Source organism: Melospiza georgiana, chromosome 3, assembly GCF_028018845.1.
Source record: "Melospiza georgiana isolate bMelGeo1 chromosome 3, bMelGeo1.pri, whole genome shotgun sequence".
Lineage (NCBI taxonomy): Eukaryota > Metazoa > Chordata > Aves > Passeriformes > Passerellidae > Melospiza > Melospiza georgiana.
The window spans coordinates 25119646-25144526 of NC_080432.1; the positions used below are offsets into that span (position 1 = coordinate 25119646).

Consider the following 24881-nt stretch of genomic DNA (forward strand, 5'->3'; position numbering starts at 1 on the left):
GAGGAAAAAATAGCCCTTCTTTTGAGGTTTTGGAGAAGGAAATAAGCCCCTGGTTTTGGAATATCTGGGGATGGAATATCTGCAAATAGCAGTAAGAATTATGTAATAGTATATAAGTCCCTATCAGGATTTAGAAATAAAGACAGAAGAAAAGTGCAGTGAAACAGCATAGTGTGGACAGTCGCATATATCTGGCTTTTTGCACAGCAACATTCAATTGCACCAAGAGAGAATAAATGGAGAACAATGTAAATGTCAGTTTTCTTTTGTGGCATGGCTCAGAAAAGCCTGAATAAAGTTTGTACTTCAGTATTGTAGCTTCAGTTTTCCTGTCACAGCCAACATGTTGGATAAGTGGACATGCATCTCTAAGAGAAGAGTAATGTCACTGGTAAGATGATGATTTTAAGTAGATAAAACACACTAATCTATCAAAATGTCTCAATCTCTAGAACTTGAATTTCAAATTTCATGCTAATGTCTGTTATTAACTAAGGCTGTCATTTTTTTACAGACACTACGGATACGAGTGTTGTCCATGTAACACAGCTGGAGAGAGACACCATTTTGGTGTGTTTAGATTGTAAGTTTAATATCAACTAAATATGCCCACATATACATGCATACTGTCTGTCTTCAAATTATGTTCTGTATTGATGATAATGCTTGGTTAACATATCCTTGTTTATTGTCTAGGCTGCATAAAAATAGTGAATCTGCAAGGCAGGTTAAAATCCAGCCGCAAACTGTCGTCAGAACTCACGTTTGACTTTCAGATTGAATCAATAGGTAAGCTGGGTTTCATTATTAGTCTTGAATATCCCTGTAGGTCAGAGAGTTGGGCAATCACCATCTGGATGAAATTTAACAAGAGCAAGTGGTGGATTCTGCATCTGGGATAGGTAGTCCCAGTTATGCATACAAACTGGGGGATGACAGGCTGGAGAGCAGCTCTGCAGAAAGAGATCTGGGGGTTGGGATTGATAGCAAGCTTTCGATGAGTCAGCAGTGTGCTCTGGCAGCCAAAGGCCATGACCAGCAGTAAGGACATGGAAATTTTATGAAGTTGCATATGAGAAAACTCAGGTTGGATATTAGGAGAATACATTTCACTCAGGGTGATTGATCACTCGACTGAGCTCCCCAGAGAAGTGGTTGCAGGACCAAGCCTGTTAGAGCTCATGCGACATCTGGATGATGTTCTAAGTGATCCTTATGAGTCCCTTCCAACTTGAGATCTTCTATGAATAACTTGTTTGATATTACAATGAAGAATTAGGTATGCTACTTGTCTAGTCTTTGGCATTTGGAGCACTACCTCACTCATTTCATTTTGTATGAGAAGACTCATTGAAAGGTTCAACATGTGCTTTCCTAGGAACAATTGGAATGGAGTAATAATCCTGGAGTCGTCTTAGATTAAGCTAAATATCTTGGAAGCATGATGAAGACTTCTAGCCTCCAAGCAAATACCTTAACACAACCTACATAAACTCTGAATCACACATGCCTAACTCATTTTGCATGGGTGTTTGTGCAGTCCATTTTTGTAAAGCAGCTCAAAGACTAAATTATATGATATGTCACAGGTTGCATAAATTTTGTTTCCTTGTGTAGAATTTGAATAAGCTAAATTTGTGAAACAGAAAGAATAGATTATTTTGGCAATTCTCCAGTAGTTACATACCTGGATTGCACCACCTGCTGTTGAAAGAGGGGTAGGAGGAATGTGTGCATACATGAAGGGTAGCAGCAGAAGAGGAGGAGCAATGGGTTCTAAAATCATCAGAAGTTGCAGGGAGTTTATTTCTGAGGAGAACCTTTAAAGTTTCAAGCTGTCCAAAGATAACCTCCCACAGAGAAGAGGAAGAGAAAACGTAGCCACTGAAATTATTACTTCTATGGCTTTTGATGATTGGGAATGGGAGCAAGGAAGGATTCAATGTACTGGAAGCTTGTCACTCTGGACCTCTGCATGCACTGTGGTCCTCACCCTGCTTATCACAAAATGAGCTTCCAGTGGCCTTTCCTGTCCTGGCAGTGTCTCCAAAGACACTCCTGGAACTTTTGTGTTAAAATTCCATATATATTGTCTACAAGTATTAAAGGGATTTCCTGTTCAAAGAAAATGACACATTTAGGACTAGACATTTAGAATATTTTCTGCTTAGGTGGAAATGTTTTTAAACCCTGCTCATTAAACAAATAAATGTATAAATGCAGCTACTTTTGAGGCAGAGTCAGTGATTTCTGGGAGACATTCTGGTGTCTGAGTGGGTGGATGTCATACAATGGAACATACATGTACAGATTTCAAAACTATAGTCTTGTGCTTTTGGCCTTAAAAGCAAGGGTAGAGTTTATGCCTCAAAACTGATGCCAGTGTTCTTTCTTACCAGTCTGTCTACAAGACAGTGTGTTAGCATTCTGGAAGCACGGCATGCAAGGAAGGAGCTTTAGATCAAATGAGGTGAGTACTACATTTTGCTTCAAATTCTGGCTCTAATGTAAGCCATATGGAGGAGTAATGCACAATGCTGTTGTCTGAAAAAGGGTCAATCATTTCAGTAACTTCCTAGGTTAGACCTAGGAGCTGGATTCTCATTGTAAGCTTGTTTCATAAGCTATAAGGCATTGATGGAGCTGTACAAGAACCCCCTCACATCTGACAAGCAAAGCAGAAACAAGGGACCAGGCTAGGATGCCACAGAAAATATCCAAGTCTAATTCTTGGTGATATTAATATTGACCTTAAATTGCTTTGAAGACCACTGTCAGTTCCTTAGCCTCTCACATATGGATGCAAAAATCTGGGCTTTGCCAGTGGTTCCACTGCTAAACTTCAACTTTTTGTCGCAGTGTCAAATGAGTTGCCTGATGTTTTTTAGTCTCTTCCATGTTCACTTGGCTTACAAATACTTCAAAGAATTGCCCAGCTTTCACAAGGAATATTTTTCCATCTTCAGTAGAAGAATACCAAATTGACCTAAACATGGTTGGTTTGGTTTTTTTCCTAAAATCTCCTTGTAGTCACTTTTTTAGCCCATTTGATGTGATTTTTCGACAGAGTTTAACCATTATAACTACCTTCCACAATAGTTTTTATTTTTCCTTGCTGCAAATGTTGTGTACCTGTTGGTGAAAATGCTGTACTTTGTAGGAATTTAATTCATTTGGTTATTAATAAATATTTACAAATATTACCAGTTGTTCCATCAGTGTTTCATTGGCTGAGAAATTGAGCTCATTATGACTAATTGTATTTTAAGGTACACCTGCAGTCACACCACACCAGGCTTAGATATCTCATGTTCCAGCACTACACTGAATTGCACAAAGCCTCAGTTGTGAGACACACATCCAGTCTGTGCTAACAGTGAGCCTGCTCTGTGTGAACCAAGGGCTGGAGTCAGACTGTTTCTTATTTCCACGGTGCAGATGTTTATTGTGGCATTTGTGCATTGCTCTACCCATTGATAGAGCACTCAGTGGCTCTGCTCCAGCTGGGAGAGACCATGTCCCAGTGTGCTATAGCCCAAATGGATGCATTTTGTTGTTTATGTCAGGGACACTGGCTTGCTTTGTTGCTGTCAAGCCAAAGCCAGAACCTAAATAAAGAACTGAAAGCAGAACTGGGCTGTTGACAGAAGAGCAAGCCACCTAGAACTTCATTTCTGTATAACACGTCTAGGGTAAGCTTCTGGGCCTTTTAAAATTCCTTATCTCTACTAGCTGTCCCACTTGCTGCAGCTAAAAGAAATAAATGTATTTTCTGCTGTAATATGGAAAGCCTTCAGTGCCAGGCTCAGGTCTTGACCATATTTGTTACTTTGGGGGAAATTTTGTGCTACATAGTAAGTAGGAAGTTGTTGTCCCACAGCATGGGACAAAAAGCTGACTGACTTAACTTGCAGCATTTCTTTCTTTGAGGACATCATTAGTTCAGACTCCCTATTCTAATACAGTTGGCCCAATTGGGGATGACTTGGGCTGCTTGCAAAGTTATTTCCTTCCACAGCTGTGACCTTCTGCCGTGGTTTGATCAAGTGTGGAAAATGAAAGAGGGAACTGTGAATTCTGACACAAGAAGTTCAAAATTTGGGCAAAGATTGTATAGCCTTAGCTTCACAGAAAGTAGAAATTAATTTTCTTGGAAAAGTGAAGGATATCATTGCTGTGAATTAAAATTCTCTTGCAAGTTCTCTGCACCAGAAGTGAATTCAGTAGGTCAAATAACATTACTAGGGTCTGGGAAGGAGATAAGTATGTCTACTTTCCCCAAGAGTGTGAAATCTGGCTTTGTAGAAGAGGAGCTTTGTAAACAGTGCTGCCTGATCACAAAGTGACTAAATACCTTTGGAGTATGCACCAGGCTTTGGTTGACTTCATTAAGGAACAGGGTGATTTTCTGGGTGCTTTGATATTCATGTGATCATAAAGATGTATCACACAAGGACGGTTCACCAACAGAGCACACGGGTCTGTTGCACTCATCTGAAATATCAGAAGATGAAGTTTTCTTTTTGCAGTGGGCATAAGTACCACCAATTAGATTGTTTCTCTGCTAAGGTGTTCAGAATATGAACTTAATGCATTCTTAATATAATTTAACATTTCCACAAAATGTGTTTTATGTGTGATTTGCCTGACCCATTTTTGGATACACACTCTAGAGTGACACTGGTAACTCAAGTACCAAACGAGCCTTGCTGTTCTGCTTGCAGTGGCTACCAGAGGAATTCATGTAATGTGAGAGGAATTACAGAAAACTTTTATATCTTAGTTAAAAATGACAGTTGCATTATAATCTGTTGGATTTTAATTGGCAGTCATTTGTTAACATCAGTCACAGTCAATTCTTTTCTCTCGACTAATGCTAAAAACAAAATGAAAACACTTGTTCTCTTAACATGTAAATATTTCTTTTTATTGTCTAGATCACACAAGAAATTTCTGATAATACAAGGATATTCAGGCTTCTGGGTTCTGACAGGTAAGATGAGAAGTAAACAGGACATACTAAAATAAATAAATAATATGTGTTCTCCTACCTTGTAAAAGTTATTTTTGCATATTTCTTGCAAATTCTTTTTTAGTCATCTTAGACATTTCTTTGTATACATGTCTCCCTTCCAGTTCTTCACTTCTTTTACTTTTCTCTTTCCTAAATTTAAAAAAATAAAAACCTTTAAAAGTGTTTGTGAACTGCTAGAAGTACTCAGCCAGGCAAGAAGCTTTTCCTTGGCTGCAGTCACAATTTCCAGGAGTATTTTCATTTTCGTATTGTAATTCTTCTGTTTAGCATGGTGAAATCTTTGCTTTCAGATGTTCTGCAGCAGTAGCTCATCAAAATCTGCTTCTGGAGATAAGTGTGCAAAAAATACTTAAAAATTTAAATATCTCACTTTCACCCCAGAAAGGAAATTTACCAGTTCTTCTCCCAACATGACAGTTCAGGTCTTGTAGGAGCTCTTGATAGCTCCTGGTGTAGCTGTTCTGTGGCATCTGCTTTTGGGACCTGTCTGTGTGACCCAAGTGCTGTTTTAGGAGTGTCACTGACTTCCTCAACTTTCTCTGCCCTGATGGTGAACTTTGTACTTCTGTAAGAGCCACAGAGGCAGCAGCTGTTTTGTCTTCAGGGGAGTGCATGCTGATCTGACAGTTTCACCAGTAATGAATTCACAAGAACTGCAAAGACAGGCTTTAACTTTTCTTTTGAGAATTGTCTCTGTTTACACTGCTTGCAGTAAACCCATGTGGCATCTTAGAATGACATTGCAAAAAATTGCCTTGTAAGAATGTCCTCTTCCCCAAATATGCTCCCATCTAATTCTAGCTTGCTCTGATAGTTTTCAGGTCTAAGATAATGTTTAAAGAGTTTACTCTGCAGCAAACATTAATTCCAGTTTCTTCATATACACTTTTCCTTGGAGCTCTGTCCTGTTTTGTGTTGAGTGTGAAGCCTTTTTCCAGTAACAGGAATCCTGTCCTAGGCAGCTCATAGGAGCTGGTGTTCTGAGAAGCAAAAGCCCTGAAGGCAGTCTAATAAAAGCTTGTGTGTTGCCTTCTCCTCACGGTCAGGGAATTGCCTCATTTTGTGAGGTGTCATTCCCTTTGTGGAGCACATTGAGTAGAGGTCAGGTTTTTTTCAGGTTTTTTAGTTTTGCAGCAAGCAAACTTTCCTGTCTGAATCCACAAGAGGGATTTGAGTTTTCCACAATCTGCCTTCACTTCAGGGTGTTTGTGGAGGAGAAGTCAATCATGAACATCTTGGTCTGTTTAGCAGTTTTAGCAGTTCTTGCCTGATGAAAAAAAAAATAAATAGTTTGTGGAACAAACTAATTTATCTTCTTTGAAGAGAAAGGTCTGGTCTAGGACACTCCTGATGATCTTTGCAGTTGCAGGCCCATGTAACCCAGTCTCTTGTATCCAGTGATGGCCAAAAGTGGGTGGCAAGAAAAAGTAAGAGTAAAGACTCTTCACATAGTAGGCCTTTCCTTGAGGATTCTCTTTGCCTGCAAATTTTTGTCTCTACAACTTTCAGAGCTGGAGGAAGTTTCTGTGGATTAGGTTATACAGCCTCAGAGATTAACTAGAGGTGCTCACAGAACAGCTTTGTTCATCTGTGATTCCTGTGGCAAGAATCAAGCAGAAAAACAGCTCTCAGAACTAGAGCCTGATGAATCAGTTTGCTTTGCAAAGTTCCAGGAAAGCACAAGCCCAGTAGGGGAGTGATGGACCCTCACTAAAAGGATGAAAGGCAACAGGGATACATTGCAGCAAGGGAATTTCCAGCTGCATGAAAGGGATAAAGATGGTTGGTGAGGATGGTTTAACACTGTAGCAGGAGCCCCGAGAGGCTCTGGGAGATCCTTGGAGACCTTCTCTGGATGAGACTGGGAGCTTGCTTTGAGGTTGGCATTGGTTTGAGGGCCTTTTGGACTAAAGGCATCCAGGGAAAGAGAAATAACAACCAATCAGATGGATCGTAGGAAAGAATATTTAATTAAACCCAGGGTTGTTTTTAAATGAAGGATCGCTTGACACTATGGCTTTTTAAATTTCCATGTTAGGGTGGTGGTGCTGGAGAGCAGGCCGACGGACAACCCGACAGCCAACAGCAATTTGTACATCCTGGCAGGGCATGAGAACAGCTACTGAGAGCAGCACGTGGCACAGCTCACTGTGAGGAGAACACTCCTGCTGCAGCAGCACTCGTGACTGGCTGGAATTGCACAAAAGCTGCAGTAACCCCACTTCAGTTACTTTATAATTTATTGTGGCATGAGAGGAAGATGAGAATTGTTTGTGGTATGGACACAGAAGCATTATGATACCACAGAAGTGCTTAATTTACTGTTATGTAATCTTTGTACATATGCAGTATTTTTCAGTGAAACTTCTTGCTGAAGCCCTACACTGACTTTCTGTAGATAGAGGTCCTCCTGTTAAGTACAAGTGTCTTACCTGTACAGATGTAAAAGTCACTGAGGATGCAGAAATTAAATTGGGGTACTATTATAAGGACGTCTCATGTGTTTATTATAAAGTGGGATTCTAGCAACAAATATAGTACATTTAGCAACACTATTGTATTTTATTATATGTAATTTACTAATACAAATAAATATTAACTTTTAGAAATTGTAACCAAGGCTGTAATCAGATTACAATCTTGTTTTAATTTCAATACAACACACTGGTGTTCATGTTTGCACAATGTATTGAGATGTGATGTATTTAGTCACAAAGGTAAGCTGTGACTTTGTGGATATGACTTGGGCTTCAAAGTTCCTTTTTTTTTTTATTTGGGTAGATTCCTTTGTGAAACAAACCAGTTAAACACCTGTATTTTTATATTTAATTAAAACTTCCCTTATGATTACTTCTCTATGCTTGAAAACAATACCTTATGGATGGGTGTCAGTCCCAGACTAGTGGTACCTGGCTGTAATTCTGCAATAGGTGTTTGAATTATTAGTGTATACAATGATAAAAAGTAGTTATTACTGTTTGTCTTACTAAATAGTTTCATATCACAATGAAAAGGAGCAACATTCCACATTGTGGAAATGGCTCAGAGATGTTGCCATTTTGACTTTTTTTTTTTTGGCCTTATAACCATTTTCACACTTTTCTTGATTTTAGGATGTTAACACATGGCCAAAATTTAGTTACTACCTCATTGAAACAATACAATGGTTACTACACATCACGGGAACTTAGTTTTGATCAGAAGTATTTTTGATTGCTATTTTCCAATGGAGTGTGTAAATGCCAAGTTTTAAGCAAAATGCACACATTTGACTCCTTTTTTTGTATATGTTCTTTATATTTTATTGTGATAATATACACTAAAACCAAACTAAATTAAAAGTGATTTATGGCCTGCGTTATTGTTGTGATGGGTAATGCTTTGAAATATGTTCCCTAATGTATATAATGTAAAATAAATTTTTTTAACATGTTGTTGTACAATTAGATTATCACCTGCACTGATTTTCCACATAAGACTAAAATGGAACATACTGAGTTTTCAATTCTGCTATTAAATGGTTGTGCCAAACACAGAAGCCGAGCGTCTCTGAATGTATGAACAGAGGTTGCTGGAGCTCCACTCAGTTTGGGTTGGCATCAATACCCTTTTGACCTTTGGGCAAAATGTAGAGACATTTAGATTTGCGCTAAGTCTTTCCAAATTCCACCTTGTGTGGTTTCTTCCCTCCATTTCCTGCTGTTCCACTTGCAAAACTGATGTTTTTCTTTTTTTTTTTTTTTTTTCAGCAGGTTTATTTTTGTGCTTGTGGGCCTCAAGCTCACTGCTTCTGCCAGCCCCATCATGGCTGTTCCTTGTCCTGAGTGTCACCTCACCCTGTGGGGGAAGAGGTGGTGGCACAAGCTTCACTGCTGAGCAGCTGAGTTCTCAGAAAAGCTTGAGAAGCTGTGTGTGTTTCACAGCATCCTTGTGAAATCCCCAAGGGCAATTTCCATCCTGTCTCCTGTGGACTGTTCCTCACTTGGACATGCAGAAAGTCACTCAGATTTAGCAAAGTGCACTACAGCTGATGTGCTGTGAATGTGCTTCCTCCTGGGGGGGTCCTGCAGCAGCTGGGGCCAGGTTCCTCAGGCCATTGCTGAATTATAGCCACCAGAGGCTAAGGGCTACTGGTTTTTACTCTGCTTGGGCATTTTTGTACGAGCATGCATGCAGGGATGCAGCTGGAAGGGCTAAAGATAGAGGACAGAGCAGCAGCACATAGGAAAAAGGGAGCATTGTGCTAGGGCATGTTTCCAGTCTATTGGTATAACCAGAACAGCTTTGCTTTTCCCATGCTGCTCTCCAGCCTTGAAGATAAGAAGTGAAGAGTTCCTGCTTTTTTGAGGAATTGTCCTGTTGCAGGATTTGGGGTTTGTGCTACAAAACTGCCTTTCCCACATCTCAAGCTGCTTGCCTACTCTGCTGACAGCTGAGCCCAGGAGCCTGGGTGTCTGGTAAATCAAAAGGTCTCCTTCGCTAGACCTAAAGCTGCCTGGAACTAAAGTTCTCCTGAGCCATGCCTGGTAGGAGCTCATGACTGGAATCCTGGTGTAGGATTGGGATCAGTGTGTGGCTGACTGATGGGAGCCCAGTCAGAGCCAGGAAACCCCATCACAGGCACCATGAGGTTACAGCAAGGCCTCTGCCATGGATGATGGACACAGCTCCTCCAACCACCTCTGTGCTTCCCTTTTCCCCCTCCTGGTCCCTTTCACGCTGGCTCCTGGCAACTGCAAGGAGCTGCTGGCAGGCAGGAGGGTTGATGTGACCACAGGATAGGCACTCACCAGGCTGGCAGCCAAATCTGATCAGTGCAGGGGCTGAGCTTGGGCCTTGGCCCAAACTGAGCCTCCTTACAGGGAACAAAGAAAGCAGTGGCACTGTGTGTGTTACAAGTGCTCCTGGAAGCTGGGATCACAGGGCAATGAACACTGCTTTTATCTTTTTCTTGCCCATCTCTTCATGCAATGCTGCCTGTGTCAGAAACTGGATGTGGTGGCATAAAAAAGAGTGGGTTCAGATTCAAATTCTGCATCCCATAGCCCCTGACTGATAGCAAGGGCTGTGCAGGGTGAAGCACGATGCCTGCTGCCTGCAGCTTTGCCATGGGGAGCTTGCAGTGGGGCTGGGGGAGCCCAGCAATGCCATGAGCACTGGTGTGGGTGGATGTGTCCCCCAGGCAGGGGACATTCCTTACACCCCACAGGGTTCAGCTTTGGCAGTAGCCCTGTCGGGTTTTGAAGGATTGCATGGAAAAATAGCTGGTAAAAATAGGGAATGTGTCCAAACCTCTTGCTTCTCTCCAAGGAAACACACCTAAAATACAGGAAGGCCTGTGTCACCAGTTCCAGACACCAGTTCCTTTAGGATGTGTGGATACATCTCATCAGGTCCCATGGGCTTGTGCACCTTCAGGTGCTTCAGATAGCTTTGAATCCGATCTTCTCCAGCAGGTGACTCTTCAGTCCTCCAGTCCCCGCCTTTCCCTTCTGCAGCTCGGGCAGTGTGGCTGGAGCACATCCTGGTGGAGACGGGGAAAAAGTCATTGAGCACCTCAGCCTTTGCCACGTCTCAGGTAATCACATCTCCCCTTTCCTTCCAGAGGGTCCTCATTTTTCCTAGTGTTCCTTTTATCACCCACACACCTGCAGAAGCTTTTCTTCTTCTCCTTGATGTCCCTGGCCATGTTTAATTCTCTCAGAGCTTTACCTCCTCTAACGTGATCCCTGGCTGATGGGACATCCTCTCTGTATTCCTGCCAGGTTTCAGCTCCAGGCTCTCACGCTCCATAGGCCTCCTTTTGGTGTCTGAGCTTGTCCAAGAGCTCCTTGTCTATCCACACAAGGCCTTCTGGAACATTTGTCCAATTTCTTGTCTCAGCCGAATCCATCCCCTCGTGTCCCAGCACACTGACCCATCCCCGCCTGTCCGGACGGATCCATCCCCGTGTGTCCCACCCCGATCCATCTCCGTGTGCCACAGCCCGATCCATCCCCGCGTGTCCCACACCGACCCATCCGTGTCCCAACAGACCGATCCATCCCCGTGTGTCCCACCCCGATCCATCCCCGTGTGTCACACATCTAATCCATCCCCGTGTGTCCCACCCCGATCCATCCCCGTGTATCCCAGCCCGATCCATCCCCGTGTATCCCACACCGATCCATCCCCGTGTGTCACACACCGTTCTACCCCCATGTATCCCACACCGATCCATCCCTGCGTGTCCCACCCCGTTCTACCCCCATGTATCCCACACCGATCCATCCCCGCGTGTCCCACCCCGATCCATCCCCGCGTGTCCCACCCCGATCCATCCCCGCGTGTCCCAGCAGACCGATCCATTCCCGTGTGTCCCGGCCCGATCCATCCCCGCCCGTCCCGGCCACCAGCGGTTCCAGGATCGCCCATTCGCCCTCCCGCCTGCAGGGGGCGCGCGCGGCCGGCCCGCCCCTGGCGTCACTTCCGCCAGGAAGTCCTCGGCCGCGCGTGGCGGGGCGCAGGCGCGAGGGGCGCGGGGCGCCGCCGCTCCGCGCATGCGCCGCGGCCGCCGACGGAGCGGGCGAGGACGGGACCGGGGAGGCGGCGGCGCTCGCGCTCCGACCCCGCCCCTCGCGGCCCGCGCGCGACCCCCGTCCCGCCGCGCGCCCCCCCCGCCGCCCCCGCGGCCTCCCCCGCGAGCCGGGGCGGGGAATGCGGCAGCCGCCGCCCCCCCCCGCCGCTGCGGGCCTGCCGCCCCCGCCGGCGGCGGGGGAGCGCCGGGGCTCCCGCTGAGCGCCGCCGGCCCTCCCGCGCGGCTCCCGGCCCGCCCGGCCCGCCCCGGCGGCACCATGCAGGCGCAGGCGCTGCTCTACGAGTTCTTCAGCGAGGAGAACGCGCCCAAGTGGCGGGGGCTGCTGGTGCCCGCCCTCAAGAAGGTGAGGGGCGGCCGGGTGCCCGCGCCCCGGGGGCCCGGCCGCGGGGTCGGGCTGGGCGCCGGGCGGACCGCGGGGCTCCCCGCGCTCCGGAAGCGGCTCCGGGGCTGCCGGGGGTCGGTGGGCGCCGTCCCGCAGCGCAGGCGGCTGCCTCGGTGGGTGCCCCGGCGCGGAGGGGCCCGGCAGCCGCCCCGGGCGATGCTCTGACAGACGGAGCCGTGCGGATAAAAGCCGTGTGATGGACGCGGAGCCCTGTCCCGCCTCGGGCCGGAGGGACGCGAGTGCTGCTGCTGCGGGTTGCTGCTGGTCTCCCTTGGTGACACGACTGGGAATTGGGGGGGATTGTTATGAGCAGCTCCTGAGAGAATTTTTGTTAATTAGTGTTCGTGTCTAATGGCTTTTAGTTAACCTTCTCGTAGTTTAAATACCTTTTTGCTGAGAAGGCTTAATCAGGACAAACTAGCAAGTCTTGCTCCCTCAGGACGGTGAGGCTTGTGCCTGTGGCGTGGAAAGAATTTATTCGGAAGAGAGGAAAAAATTGTGAGGGCTCCTCTTCCATCCTGAACCCAGAAAGTAGGAGGCTTAAGAAACAAGTTTTCTGACACTGTTACCTGAGCTGGCTTCAGATTGCAGAACTTCACATGGTTTAGTCCTGCACCGCAACACTTTCTGAGTTACTGTTTGATTACAGCGATTAACTGCAACTTTTGCCTGAGAGGCTCCTTCCTTGGGCTGCTTGAGAGGTCTAGGGCGCTGCAGTTGTACCCATGCAGTATTTCTTCCTAATTTCCCCTTGCAGTGTACTGCCTCTCTTCTCTGGGCATGCTCTTTGAGCTCTCCAGCGTTGTGTGGCTTTGTCTAGTTCTTGGAAGTCTTTTTGCTTGTCTCATCCGTAGCACGTGCTGTTAATTTCTTATCCCTGGATAGCTGAGTTGCTTCCTTGAAACTTCAGCACTAACCACACTCATGGTGCTTGTGAGCCCTTGGACACCCATCCAGCTGAAGCCTGCTTGGAAACTGGAGCTACCCAAGGTCCCAGCCACAGAGAGCTTGTTCCTTTGGAGGATGGTTTATTCCATGGTGCAGCAAATGTTTGGCAGATTTGGAAAGAGTCTGAGTGCTGACAACTGGAATACGCAGTGTGAGGATTCAAAGCAAGCAAGCATTAAAACTTTGGGATAACTTGTGACATCTGAAGTGCCAGATTTCTTCCAAGTGGACAAGCCATTTGTGAAGTCACCCTGCTTTAAAGATGCTTCCTGAAGGAGTTGGATGAATTCTGCAGTGGGAAAAGGAATTCTGCAATCTGAGGACAAGGCCAATGAGGACAAGTTACAAAGGATGATGAGCTGGCCCTGCAAGGTACAGTTTGTCTTGATTTTGTCTGCTCTGTTTCTCTTTGTGGGTACAGGGGTGACAGGAGGCAGGTGGAGTTAGTTCTGAAGGCTTCACACTGAAACTTGTGACTGTCTGGCAGGTGTTGGCTCTTTTGACCTCTGCTTTCCCTGAGATCACCACCTGTTTCTTAACCTTCTCTCAGGCTGCTTACTACTGCTATTTTTGTAAAGATGGAAGTAAAGAATCTGTCCAGATTGTTCACCAGCTTCACTGAGGAGCCAAATACTTGAGTTACAACAAAACTAAAAATTTTAAATTATTATCTTACTGTGTTTTTCATTAATGGACAAACCACATTGTGTATTTTCCTGACGTGATGGAGGTACAAATAGTTTTGAGTAGGGTGTTTTGCCCTGATAAAGGCTCCTAAAGTAGTGAAGGCTGGTGCTTGTAGAGGCAGAAGGCCTTGATCACGAGGCAGGTGCAGCACTGCAGTCAGTGACCCCTCAGGGAGCTCTCCAAAGACCTGAGCTGCACCTGCAGGCCAGCGCTGGCACTGGTGAAGTGCAGAGGGTGGCAGCAATTCCCGGTGGGGTCAAAGGGCAGGAGTGTCCTGGAGGGCAGCTGGTGCCTTGTGACTTTGCTGAATTGCCAGAGCATTGCAGTCTCAGGAGAGTCAGATGTTTGGAGGAGAACCTTTCCTTCACTTCTCCCTTAGCTGACCAGATGCTGACACTCATTCTCAGGTAGTGACAGCAGCTGAACTCCACCTGAAACCAGGTGCTTGTAGAGGCAGAATTGTGATGATTTCACAGCTGGAAATTAGACTTAACAGTTTGTGGAGACCTGTGTTGAGTTAATAGGTCCGTTGAGGAGAGTGGCATTTAAGCTAAGGTTGTAAGAGCACATATACCAGGATGGAGTGTTTGCAGCTCTCAGGGAAAGCTGCCACACGTGGACTGAATCATTAAAATGCCATTGCCCTTTTGTAACTGTGAGTTGGCTTCTAATGCAGTGCTCAAACTACAGCCCCAGGATTGCTTTCTTTAAAAATGGGTGCTGTTGAATCATTGCAAATAGCTTTCTTTTTCCCAGTGGACTATTTTGATTCTATTTTTTATCCAAGAATATAGAGTAAGAATAAGTCCCTTCCTACATCAGGCAGTTCTTAGAGGAGACCATGCCTTGTGTTTCATTAGACATGAACCTTAGCAGTAGAGCTGCATTTGCTTTGAACAGCTGCACTTGCAAAGAGCAGCTCTTGTACCACTGAGATCTTAATGTAATCCCTTTTATTCTGATTCTTCTTCAGATGCTGTCAAGATAGACTCCAGTGCACTCAATTAGGAAGAAAATGATGTCAACTGAGATTCTTCTCTGCCTGGTCACAGTTATTTTGAAGCTGCAGAAGAGGAGTGTTGCAGGGATCTTTGTTTGCTGGTGAAAGGCAGTAATCATGGTGATGAGGTACAGGAAAAGGAGGGAAGAAAGAATAACAACAGGTGTCTGAAATTGTAATTGCAAGGATGGACAGAAGGTGGGATGCTGGGAGATGCTGAAGATGAAGGATTCAAGACATTTGAAACACCAGAGGTCTCGGGTACCTGGAGACAGAGACACACAGCTTTTATTGCACCTTGGAAAACAGACTCAGGAGTGACACCTGCCATGTGATGCCTCTTCCAGCTCTGGTGTTCCTCTGCTAGTGAATTTACGCACTTTATTCTGGTCATAACCTTTTGGATAGTTTTTCTTGAACATCATTCTTCGTGACTTCATCTCATGGGTATAACTTGTTCATGGAGTCAAAATTTCTCTGCACGTGTATGATGCACTTGTTCCTGATCCAGTGGTTTAGTAGGAAGCATGTCATCCTTGCTGATGGATACCTTAAGCCATTTGATCATGGAGAAAAACAAAAGAATGTTCTGCTCTTTGCATACCCCAAGTTGTTTTGAATCAGTTGAGCAATTAACCAGGGGTTCTGCTGGAATTTGTTGTGGTCAGAATGATTGGACTGGTGTGGCTTGGCAGCTGAAGGGATTTGCTTCCAGGGACTCCATGTGTCATGTGCACCTCTCATGGAGCAAGAGACATGGGGAAAGCTGCTTCAGTCACTAGAGTTCTGTTGACAAAGATATTTCTACCTGATTTTTAAATACCTGGCTCTTCAAATTGGTGACAAACCAGTTGCCACTTGCTGCTCAGAATGGCACTTCTCACTCTTAGCATTGCTTCACACAAGATGTTGAGCTTTCCTAATTTCTGGTCACTCTGGGTCATCTGTTCTTCTGATGGCTGTGGAGGATAAAACCAAGAACCTCCTGCAGCTGAAGTCTTCACTGCATGACTTTTTTCACCTGCTCAGTGGAGCAGTGTAATACTGCTGCTCTTTTGAAATATCAGCAGAAATGTTAGCAAAAATCTGAGTCCTGGTGAATTGTTGCTGAAGAGTGCATCCAAGACATTTGTATTTGATTTAATTTCCTGTATTTTTAATTGATCAAGGTAACAAAACACGGTCAGGGTTACCAAATATCAGCAGAGATGTACAAGAATAGAAGAAAAAGCTTTTTAAGGAGTGCTGACTCTATAAAAACACTCGTCCATGCAAGGTGTACATAAAGTACTTTGTCCTGGAGTGTTTAGTGGTAAGCTTGTCAGTGGTTTTTTAGTCATTGAGGGAAAGTAAAGAAAGGATGTGTTGAGTGAAAATGAGAGGTACAGCATTAGTGAAGACTTTCAAAGATGCTGAATTGAAGAAAATTCTTGCCAGAATGATCTCCTCTGTTGCCAAATTTGTTTCTACAATGGATTATGTCTACTAATAATCCATTTCCAAAGGTTTAGAAAATTTTCAGTTTAGAAAACTACTTGCAGTCAGTAAAGTGTTATCTTCTGTGGTAATGCTTAGGAGGGTGGTTTGGCATGTTGTCTCATTACAGAACTCCTTCCATGATCAGTATGATGTGGTAAATACAATGCTTTTTCCCTTTAGAGCCTTTTTTACAAGCCCTTCAGCTGCCAGCAGGGCAGACTGGCAGCACAGCCCATGCTCAGCAATGAAATACAGTTGTTCTTTAGCAGGAGTTGTTTTTTGGTTATAATGTGGCTTCTTGCAGTACAGGAGTAGTTTTGCCCAGTTAGAAAAAATTATCTGTAGCCTGCAGTTAATGCTTCATTTTTATTTCAGTTTGTTAAGTGGCTTTAGAATTATTTCCTTTAGAATTATTTCCTTTTGTTATGCTGTTTTCTGAAGCTGCTGATGGAGCTTCTGCTGCTGCTGATGGGCTCAGGTCTGATATTGTTTCTGGAAGCTGCAGGATTTGCCTGGTGTGTTTTGTACTTAGCAGAACACCTGTGAACCTGATTGTGTTGATTGTTAGTGATGATTTGGGAGCATAAACCTGATGTTTATGTAATGTGAAGTTGCTGTAAGAAGTCTTGAGCCAGGATTTTTCATCCTGATTTGAAATTTTTCAGCTACAAGCAACCTGTTAGGCTTTTACTCATGGCCACTGAGGAAGAGGTAACTAAAAGCTGTTCCTGAGGATGTATCACTCAGATTGTTCAATTCACTGTGTCTTGCTTCCTTATCTATTATCAAACACCTCTTTCTAGTGCAGAACAAGCTGTTGAGTGTCACTCTGGGCTGGGGTTTGGGTCATCTTGTGACCAGCCTAGGAGTTACTGTCTTGGACCTGTTGGGAGACCAAGCCTCTGTCTGACCTGAAGCTGTTAGAGCTGCAGTCCTTGAAATGAAACCTTTCTCAGGGTTTGGGTTAAAGTCCCTACTGCTCCCCGTGAGGCTTGTGGGAATGTTTATATTCTAATTTATTATGGAGAGTTTGAAAAAAAATGGTTTGAGAGGACTTTATGTAAAATAAGCTGCCATGGGTTATTAAGTAAAGATCAGCTATAGTTGTACTATACATTAATCACTTCCTTCTTTGTTGATTTCATTGATTTTTTCTGCCAGTTTAGATTTATGGCTGCCTAATTTTTAAGGTCTTGCTGTTCCTTGTAGAAGTCCTTTGCTTTTGTGGATTTTAAGGGAAGAGGACAAAAAAGGCAGGGGGAAAAATGCCACGTGTTCATATTGTAGAATTTTCTTTAAGTGTTATAATTTATTTTTTTTAAGCAGGCACTGTTGGTCTCTGCTGATGCTCTTAAGCAGATCCTGAAAGGCTGTTCAAGAAATGCTGGCTCTGCTTATTTTTAAATAAAGAAAACTCTGGCCATTTCTCTTTAGAGAATTAGGAAAGATTGAGAAGATTGGATATTCAAAAACGTGAATACATGAGTTGAGTGAAAGCAGCCATGGTGGCAGGGATTTGGAGCTGATGTAGGTTGTATTTGCCCTTTGAAATTTATGGGGTGATTTGAAGCTTTTTTTAAAAGTTTTGAAACTGCTTTTTTAGTAATTTCCCCTATCATAAGTGTGTAGGAGGGAAGGGAATGGTTCTGTCATTATTTAAGGGAGAGGTTAAATGTTTAGATAAGAATCTGATCTAAACATCACAACACTTCAGAAGTTGTTAGTCTGTTTTTATCATGTGTTTTCCTAAGTGGGATTGAAGGATCTGGTGGAATTCTAGCCATACTCCCCCATTTCAAGGGTGATAAGGCAGGGTGGCCCAGGTTTTTTAATTTAAAATCTGAGATGACTTTATGAGAAAGATGGAAAGCCCCTGGTAATTCGATCTTCTCTTTTTTTTTGAAACTAATCATGTGATGGTTTATGCTAACAGATGTTCCCATTTCTTGTCTTTTACTAAATCTTGCATCTTACCCAGTCTTGCATCATGTCTTAGATAATGGACTTGGGACTTGCACTGAGTACCCTCAAATAACACTCCATCACTCAGTCTGAGCCTTTGGGTACTACAGCAGTGCAGATACTGAAATAACACATTTCTGTGATAACTGTGCACCAAACCATGCTGTACTTTTCCTTGTTAGTCTGGTTGTTTTCTTTTGTTCACTTGCATGACTTTGAACCCTAACTGATACTGTCACGTAGCAATGAAGGTTATTTACCATCTACTTAATATAGATAAGCTGTGTTGGCAAGCCACTGGCAACTCATGATGTTTTCTTCTGCCAAGGTGGATGTTCTGTTAAAGTGGAGCTGGCCTTTGGGAAGGAGGTTGTCACTGTCCCCAGACAGAAATGCTTAGGGAAAATGAAACTTTTATCTCCTGAACTCGGAGTAGGTTATCATTGTTGACTCTGTTTTGGCTGACTGTGGATAATGTTTCAGGTTATGGCCTGATGTGGTATTTTTGTTTGTTTGTTCTTATTCTTGTAGGCTGTGTGTTACAGACCAAAGGAGTTGCAATGAGGTGATTAAAGTCTGGTCTGTTTTCTAAGTAAAGGAGAAAATCTCTTCATCACTCCAGTTCATCATGCTCTGTATTTATAGAGTATTTTTGTTGAATTGACTTGGTAATTTAACACTTCTTGAAATACAGAGTGCTGGAGTATAATATAGGGACACTGTAATACAAATCTGTTCAGTTCTGCTTTAAAAAAAGCACACACTAAAGGCAGCATCTTCCAGACACCTCAGATCAGCTCTGCTCTTTAAGAGAACACTTTGGCAAGCCTGTAATTTCTGGTGTTAAGGTGTTCCAAGCTGGTACAGTATTTCAGATGTCAGTGTTTGAATTGTAAATAATGTTTGGGACTGGCATGCTGTTATTCGTGTAGCTCCACAAACACACTCTAGCTGTGCATAGTGAAGTTCTTAGGAAAAGTGAAACTGTTGGCATAATCAAAATAGTTGTGTTAGCTAGTCAAATGGGAGAAGTTCTTCTGTTCTATTTTTGCCAGACTGCTTTTAAGTTTAAAAAGCAGTGACTTCTGGAGGTGTTTTTTAAGACCTGCTGAATAAGGGTGTGCAGTCTGCAAGAAGCCAAACGCGTGATCCAGCGCATTTGAATCCCAGCAGCAGTTAAGTGAGCACCAGGACCGTGCCCAGACATGAAGCTTTCAGACTAATGAGTGCCTTAGCAGGCAGGTGGATTTCTGTTTGAGGCTGTTGTGTGTTTGAACTTCATAACATTTAGTTCTTGCTATAACTGCAAACAGGAATTAAGACTCAGGTGTGAAATTAAGTAATTATGGCAGCATTATTTGAATATGGACATGGATTTAACATTTGGATGAGGCAGATTGTTGGGTCTTGCTTCAGAATTGTTAGGCTCTCATGCTAGTGATTGAGAGAACTGAAGGCATTTTGAGTTGAGTGCAGGGGAACAGTAAAATGATGAAATTGGGGCTTGACAGATGCATTGCGAAAGTCAGCAGTCAGCTTGCTCTGGCATAATATTTGCCATCGGTGTGGAACTGAGATTAAACTGTCTCTTTAGGCTCTGAAGCACTGAGCTTTGCGTACCTGAAATTTTGGGTTAAAACTGTGCTGATTTGTGAACTACAGAAGTGCAAAGGAAAAGTATACCTCAGGTTTCAGAAGTTACATGACTGTCTGGAAAAAAAATTGAACGAGGAAGGGGGATTGTTCCTTTTTGAATTTGCACCAGTAAGAAATTGGACAGACAGGTAAACATATTGGGACCAAGGTTTCAAAATCTTTCAGCTGCCACTTAATGCCAGGACAACACTGTGAACTTTTTGAAGTGGTTTTCTCTTAACTGTAGAGTCTGACATATTTTAAAAAACACTATGGAAACAAACTTCTGAATGAATCTTTTGAGTGCTTACTGAGAATGGATTCAATAATTTGAAATAATAAATGCTATTGAAATCATTGTTTCTGTAGTGTGCTCTGTGAAAGATGTTCTGTATTTTGTTGTTATGGTTTGTGTCAAAGGGGGAAAACCCCCAGTGCTGAAACTTCTTGCAAAAACAGTGGTTAAAGAGCTAGTGGAGACAGATAAGTATATCCAAAGGCTTTAAAAGTTTTTCTAATTGCACTGTTAAGCACAGTTATTAATTAACCATTTTCTTGACATTAAATGCAATTTATAGTGATTTGAGTATGTAAAGCATTTGAGATTTATATCTCTGTCAGGTGTGAGGGTTTCACTCAGGTTTGTCTGATGGACCTTAACAGAGCTACATTATTGTTTTTCTGGGCTGTTTGGCTTGGGTTTTGTCATCTTTTTTTTCCTGCAAGTAAAGCATGTGGTTTGGGGAAGAACAAAACTCAAATCTTGAATTCTTCTTTCCTTTAGGTTCAGGTGCAAGTCCATCCTAAGCTTTCCTCTACTGAAGATGCATTGCAGTATGTGGAGGAGTTAATTCTTCAGTTGTTAAATATGTTGTGTCAAGCTCAACCAAGAAGTTTTCTGGATGTAGAGGTATAGAGAACACTTATTACAAATGTTATTGCGAATAATTTGAACTATTGCATGAAAGCTACTATATTAACCATTTCACAATGCAAAAAGGAAACCAGTAATTATGTATCTTTATGTAGCACAGCTTTCTGCATAAAGCCTGCTGAGTTCCCTAATAGCTCATTTTCATATCAGTTTAATTTATTGTTCAATACACAGCAAAACTGTCTGTGTGCTGTATTACTTTTCAGTAGATGGTAAGTGTAAGTTTTGTGTAAAAAGCTGACTGGTTCCTTTCAAAAAACCATTTTTTCCCCACTGATATTGTATGCAAACTGCAGCTGCTTAGTCTGGGGCCCTGTGCTGCTTTCTCAGCATGGTAATTTAGGCTGATGTATCCCCTGCTGTCCCAGAAATTAAAACAAAAACAGTTCAGTCACTTTTTCAGAAAGAGTTTAGGAGCACTTCTTTCCTTTGTACAGAGACCTCATCTCTTACCACTGCCTCTTCAAAGATCTGCAACCTCTGCTGCTGAGCAGAGCAGATTGATGTTTAAGAAGAGAGGTTGAGCTGAAGAGTTTTTCCAGCTGTTCTGAGCAACAAATTAGTGAAGCTGGATCACTTAAAAATGTAGGACCATGAATACCTTGGTAGCACTTGGTGCTTAACCATGACTAAAAGATTTTGGTGCCAGGCTACAGAGTCTGTGTGCCTGTTGGTTTCCAGTGCTTGGTGCCAGGGCCTGTGCCAAATGACTTCCTCACGTTCTGAACAAAGTGGACTAATGGCAAATAAAACCTCACTCACAAAAAACCCTTAAAAATGTGGCTGTCTTAGAGCTCAAGACTGATGAATTTCATTCTTCCTCTTCCCTTTTGAACACTGACACCTCCAGTGGTGTTCCAGCGTCCTCTTTAATGGCTGACCTGTTTTGCAACATCATTCTGGTCTGGCAGCTCAAGAGACAAGAGCTTTGGGGAAGGTTGTTTAATGCTGTTTTAAACAACAGTGACAAAAACCTCGGCACAAAGTGTTGTATTATGAGTCTTATGGCTGTGAAGGCAGGAGAAATGTGAAAAGTAGAGACAATCAAGCAACCACCATTGCTGTTCATGCACAGTGATGCTGTTTTTAATTATATGGTTAAACACATTTCTTTTTCCCCTGGGACACCTTCATTGTTCAGTCAACAGACTAGGAGTGTGAATTGGTATTAGATAGTGAATCAGACTTTTTTTTGGTAGGACCTCTGCTTTCCTTCTGCCAAAGTGTTGTGAAGGAAAAAAAAAAAGCCTGCACTTTGAAAAGTTGGGTATTACCTTTAGAGAATAGTATTGTGTCACTTTTTTTTTTTTGTTAGAAAGTTTTTGTTTGTGTACTTTTTCCTGTGCCAGCTCTCTGTAAGTGGTCATTAACTTCGTCTTCCTCATTTCATGGTTACTCAAACAGGAGCCATATTTACGTAAGTGAGAACTTGCAGCTGAAACAGTCAGTGGAAACTGTGGTCTGAAAAAACAAAATGTAAAGTTATGTGAGAAAATAAATTTCTGGCATCTGTGGGTACTAGGGCTACCAAAAAGAATGGTGATGCTTTCAAACCTCCAGAGACCTGTGTGTGAGTTCCAGCAGGAGAGTTGTTCAATGCATGGGAGTGTGCAGATGTCCTGAGGCACTGCTGGAAGGAGTAAATAAACTGGGCCATATCTGGCCCACCTGTAGCATGAAACTGGTTTAGAACATGTGGACATTTTCTTCTCCTCTTATGTTCATTGTCATCATCAGGGCAGTTTGCATGTGTTCAGACTGGACCGTGTGCTGATCAGTAAAGGCAAAACAAAAAGCCTGTTATCATTTCATTCAGTGATTATCCTGTGCAGGGAATAAAGTGTCAGGTATGTAGTCATATATTCAAATACCGAGTTACCAGGCATAGGCACAAGGGGAGCAAACTGTGCCTTCAGTTGCAGCTTAATTCTTAAATTTTGAGTAGTAGATAATTCTCTGATAACGATACCCCGAAACAGCCTTATGCACATGGTGAGCAGCATGTACCTAAATGATAACATTTACGCATTTTGTATGAGCTTTTATAGTTGAAATACAAATATTAGCAACCATTTCTTTGTTAAATAATAGAAAGCAGTTTGATAACACAGTTACATCACTGAGATCATTCAGATGGTGCATTTACTCCTTGGTCATGTTTTCTTGTCTTAAGGATCGTGTCCAAAAGAGTTTCCCCCATCCTATTGACAAGTGGGCAATAGCTGATGCCCAGTCTGCTATTGAGAAGAGGAAACGAAGGAATCCGTTATCTCTTCCGGTAGAGAAAATCCATCCCTTGTTAAAGGTAAGCAGTGATGGAATCTTGAATTCAGAACACAGTTAGAGGTCAACCTCTTTGTTTTATATAATGTCTGTGTGCTGCCTGAACTGTGAACTAAAAGACTTAAGAATATTTGTGTTTGTTGTGTAGTTCTAAGTGTTCCAGTTAATGGAATATATTTATTTCTGAGTTAAAAATCACTCAATTCTCACTTGGACAAACAAGGCCAAGAACCCATTGTGTAAGTTTGATTTTTTTGTGTTTCATTTTCCATGACTAAGAAAACACACAAGAAACTCGTGGAAATAGCCCTAAATGTTTAAGTGAGGTTTTTGGAACAGTTAGTTGGCTCTTGGCACTTCCACATTTAATAGAACAGCATCTCCAATGTCACTTCTGTTTCTTCTCTAGGCCTACACACTGCTGTGTTTCTATTTCTAAAATAGGCTGTGGGTATGTGGGAATCTTTATTGAGCAGGGTCTTAAACTTACTGACTGGTTTGAGTTGTAATCTACAGTGTCTGTTTCATCAATGGAGTAACAGTGGAATGCTTTTTTGTTTTTCCTTTTCAGGAAGTTCTAGGCTACAAAATTGACCACCAAGTGTCTGTTTACATAGTAGCAGTATTAGAATACATTTCTGCAGACATCTTAAAGCTGGTTGGGAATTATGTGCGGAATATAAGACATTATGAGATTACAAAACAAGATATTAAAGTAGCAATGTGTGCTGATAAGGTAAGCACAACTCTGGTTTGTCACCTTAACAAACAACTAAATCTATAGGTAATTTTGAGAAGACAATGTTTTTTTCTTAGTGAGTACATAGAATATTATATCTTCTAAGAAGAAATTAGTGTCATAAAATATGGTTCCAGTAATGGAACAAAACTACCAGAAAGCTAATTGAGCTTATAAAGCTCCTGCTTGTGCATGTTAAATCTCTCTTTCTCTTGATTGTACCTGCCTAATGTCAGCAACGTGTGAATACTTTAAAAATTACAGTGAAGCAGCACTAACTTTAGACTGCATTGCATGTAAAAAGTGGTGTTTCAGTGGGTCAAACAAAACCACCATCTCCTTAGCATCTCAGCCCAATTTTCCTTAGTAGTGAGACATGGGCCTGGTGAATACAGCCTGGAATCTCCTAGCAGTGTGCTAGAACTGTATCTGTGAAAGAAAGTTAGAAATGGTGGGGTCTTCTTGAATACTTGGATTATTCCATGTGATTTCCTACAGTGGTGATGCTGTAATGTCCCCTTCCCCAGAATTAGTTAGGATTCTCATTTTAACCCAAGTTCTGTGTACAGTCACTGACTCTGAAACATGAATCACCTTCTGTTCTTAGAGCTTCAGAGCAGGGCTTCGTGCAAAATGTCCTGCATTTTTCTGCTTGCAGAGAGTCATTGTAATGACTCCTGGCTCACACTCCACATTTGGAGGAAGTGTTCAGTGATCCACTTTTCTTGAGAACTTTAAGTTACTGATTGCTTGGTAAATCTTGCTTGGGTATGAATTGGGACGTTTGGTAGTCACAGTGTTTAGAGTTCCTGTTGTGAGTGTAGTTCTGCAACAGGACTGCTTTCTGAAGCTCTGCCCTTCCTCAAGGGTTCATTTTAACGAGAGAGCTCAGCAGTTAAGGACAGAAACTGGGCCAGTGTTCACTGCAGGTAGATCACAGGGTTCTGAGCATGATCATGTGTGAGTTCCTGGTGAAGCTAAAGCTGAAAAGCCAAAATACACACAACTTTTAACTTCAGACAGTATCTTCAGAAACTTAGATTGTGTACTGCTGATTCAGAGCATAGAACACAGCTAAATGCTAATTGGTTTTGTGTACTTCACCTCTTAAAATTGCAATTGATTTTAGGACCATGTTCTTGGAGAGATGCCTGGATTGGTCTAAGTGACTGGGAGTCTTCAGAAATTGCCACTGCAAATAATAACTTGCAAATTCATAG

The 24881-nt window shown here is 42.8% G+C and overlaps 2 protein-coding genes and 1 long non-coding RNA gene across 5 annotated transcripts in view; 2 read left to right on the top strand and 1 right to left on the bottom strand.

Annotated features, from left to right (window-relative positions):
* The window catches only part of MAP4K3 (mitogen-activated protein kinase kinase kinase kinase 3), a 65389-nt gene extending 56819 nt beyond the window's left edge, over positions 1–8570 (top strand). For all 3 annotated transcript variants that reach the window (XM_058019369.1, XM_058019371.1, XM_058019372.1), the window contains 5 exons: positions 515–583; positions 697–789; positions 2400–2470; positions 4938–4993; positions 7074–8570. In XM_058019369.1, the coding sequence (XP_057875352.1) occupies positions 515–583; positions 697–789; positions 2400–2470; positions 4938–4993; positions 7074–7161 (377 nt within the window). In that variant the 3' untranslated portion in view covers positions 7162–8570. The remainder of the gene's footprint in view (positions 1–514; positions 584–696; positions 790–2399; positions 2471–4937; positions 4994–7073) is intronic.
* On the bottom strand, positions 8093–10886 carry LOC131080821 (uncharacterized). Its single transcript, XR_009114220.1, has 2 exons — positions 10748–10886; positions 8093–10559 (listed from the first exon to the last, which is right to left on the bottom strand). It is a non-coding gene; the product is annotated as an uncharacterized LOC131080821 (long non-coding RNA).
* Positions 10887–11868: 982 nt separating this feature from the next.
* Positions 11869–24881, top strand: part of SOS1 (SOS Ras/Rac guanine nucleotide exchange factor 1) — a 43244-nt gene continuing 30231 nt past the window's right edge. Inside the window, exons 1-4 of the mRNA XM_058020737.1 lie at positions 11869–11955; positions 20490–20615; positions 22813–22944; positions 23494–23658. Of these exons, the coding sequence (XP_057876720.1) occupies positions 11869–11955; positions 20490–20615; positions 22813–22944; positions 23494–23658 (510 nt within the window). The remainder of the gene's footprint in view (positions 11956–20489; positions 20616–22812; positions 22945–23493; positions 23659–24881) is intronic.